We start from the raw sequence: 2,185 nt of genomic DNA, 5'->3' as shown, positions 1-2,185 counted from the left end.
CATCATCTCTACTCCATGACTTTTTTTTTCATGTAAGATACAGGGCCATAGAAAAGTCCATGTATCCTAAATGACAGGAGATTCAATAAAATTTCTAAAATTAAAGAGTTTGAGTTCAATTTTACATAAATAAATGTCTGGAAACAAGTTGTTCAGACTATCCTCCTGATTACAATTTTCTAAAATACAGTCAACGTTAAGTTTTTATATCAAGACTAGTTTCACAGCCCAATAAGCCTCTTGTTGGCCGTTTTCCAGCACTGTGAAACTATAGACAGAGGACTTGGGTTTTATAAACAACACTTCTCCCACATAAACAAGTGTTCTTTATAGTTTTAAATTTTTTGATTTCAGATTTTTTTTTCTTCTTTGTGCCAGTACTGGGGCCTGAACTTATGGCCTCATGTTCTTGCAGGGCTTTCTTGCTCACAGCTGGTCCTCTATTAAACCTCCAGTCTGGTATTTTGCTGGCTAACTGGAGACTGTGTGCTGTGCTTTTCTGCCAGGTCTGGCTTCAAACGTCAACCCTTTAAGTCTCAGCCTCCCAAGTAATTAGAATTATAGGCAAGAGCCACTCTCACTCAGCTATTTTTTTAAAAAAATTATGTATATGTTGCTAGAAATAGAACCCAGCTTTATCCATACTAGGTACCCATTCTACCACTGAATTACATCTCCAGCAATATTTCCACTTTTTAAACTGATATCTGAGCTATGGACACATAATGGAGGCAGAGCTTAGTTATGTAGTCCTGGCTGGCCTACTACCTAAGTCTCCTGAGTGCTGGGATTATTGATGTATACCACCATTCCAAGCTCATAATTTATTTTTGGTAAAATTACCTCAGGATAGTTGAGAGTGCCTCATTCTTTAGAAGTAGAATACATTCCTTTTTATTTCCCCAAAGTTTGCTTCTAATCTCCCTGCTAATCAGTTCCAAAAATATAAGGCAAAAGGCATTAGGTAACTTGAAATTTTCAGTCACAATTATTAAAGGCTCTTGGTGTGTATATTAGAAGTATTATTTTTAAACCTTTTTATATAAAGTCAGTTATTTATAAAAATAATCAACTTACAACATTCAGCACTCATTTGCTTCTATGCTTAAAGCATTTACGTAAGCTGAGAAATTTGGTCCTAATAAGTTGAGTCCCTTAGAAGTGTTTCCTAAGTATGGCTTGGCTTTGAATTTTCCAGTTGCATACAGAGCCTTTCTGGGCCCAACCACTGTATCCTGCTATAGTTTTCTTCTTACATATGTTCTTTTTCTTTTTTTGGTCAGTCGTGGGACTTGCACTCTGGGCCTGGGTGCTGTCCCTCAGCTCTTCAGCTCAAGGCTAGTGTTCTATTACTTGAGCCACAGTGTCACTGCTGGTTTTCTGGTGGTTAATTGGAGATAAGAGTCTCACAGCGTTTCCTGCCCAGGCTGGCTTCGAATCACAATCCTCAGATTTCAGCCTCCTGAGTACCTAGGATTACAGGTGTGAGCCACTGGCGTCAAGCATTCTTAATTATTGTTATTATTTTTGTCGGTCGAGGGGCTTGAACTGAGCCTGGGAGCTGTCCCTAAGCTCTTCAGCTCAAGGCTAACGCTCTACCACTAGAGCCACAGAGCTACTTCAGGTTTTCTGATGGTTTATTGGAGAGTTTCATGGACTTTCCTGCCCGGGCTGGCTTTGAACCACAATTCTCAGATCTCAGCCTCCTGAGTAGCTAGGATTACAGGTGTGAGCCACCGGAAGCCAGCTCCATTCTTAATTTTTATTCGTTTGTCTTTGTATTTTCTTCTTAAAAGGAACAAGATATACTCAATGCAAGTTGTGGCCCCTGCATGTTAAGAAGAAACAGTTTCTATGGAAACTCCAATGTTGTTTTCTGTGGTGCTTCCTGACCTCCTCACTTCTGTTTCTCTTTCTTCCACCTCCCCCTCTGTTACTACTACAGTGTCCACTTCAGCTATCTCTTCAACCACAGTGAAATCAACTCCATTAGGCTGGTGTTGGGCCATAGCCTCTAGCTTAAGGCGGTACTGTTCTGCCTCCTGCTCTTTCTTTAGGAGCTGGTGTCGGTATTCTTGAGCTCTTCGATTGGCCTCCTGGAGTTGCTGCTGTAGTAATTCTCTTTCACTGCCTTCCTGTAAAGCAAACCGTGTCACCACATGGTAAACATTTCTTAATCCTTCTT

General features: G+C 40.4%; 1 protein-coding gene across 1 annotated transcript in view; it reads right to left on the bottom strand.

The window, feature by feature from the left end:
• Window positions 1-1,729: 1,729 nt before the first annotated feature.
• The window catches only part of Gabpb2 (GA binding protein transcription factor, beta subunit 2), a 40,748-nt gene continuing 40,292 nt past the window's right edge, over window positions 1,730-2,185 (bottom strand). Inside the window, exon 8 of the mRNA XM_013015007.1 lies at window positions 1,730-2,179. Coding sequence (XP_012870461.1) covers window positions 1,836-2,179 — 344 coding nt within the window. The 3' untranslated portion in view covers window positions 1,730-1,835. The remainder of the gene's footprint in view (window positions 2,180-2,185) is intronic.

The sequence above is a fragment of the Dipodomys ordii genome, unplaced genomic scaffold (assembly GCF_000151885.1).
Source record: "Dipodomys ordii isolate 6190 unplaced genomic scaffold, Dord_2.0 Scaffold26, whole genome shotgun sequence".
Taxonomy (NCBI): Eukaryota; Metazoa; Chordata; class Mammalia; order Rodentia; family Heteromyidae; genus Dipodomys; species Dipodomys ordii.
Note: the sequence above shows the minus strand (reverse complement) of the source record. Positions and strands in the feature narration are given on the sequence as shown.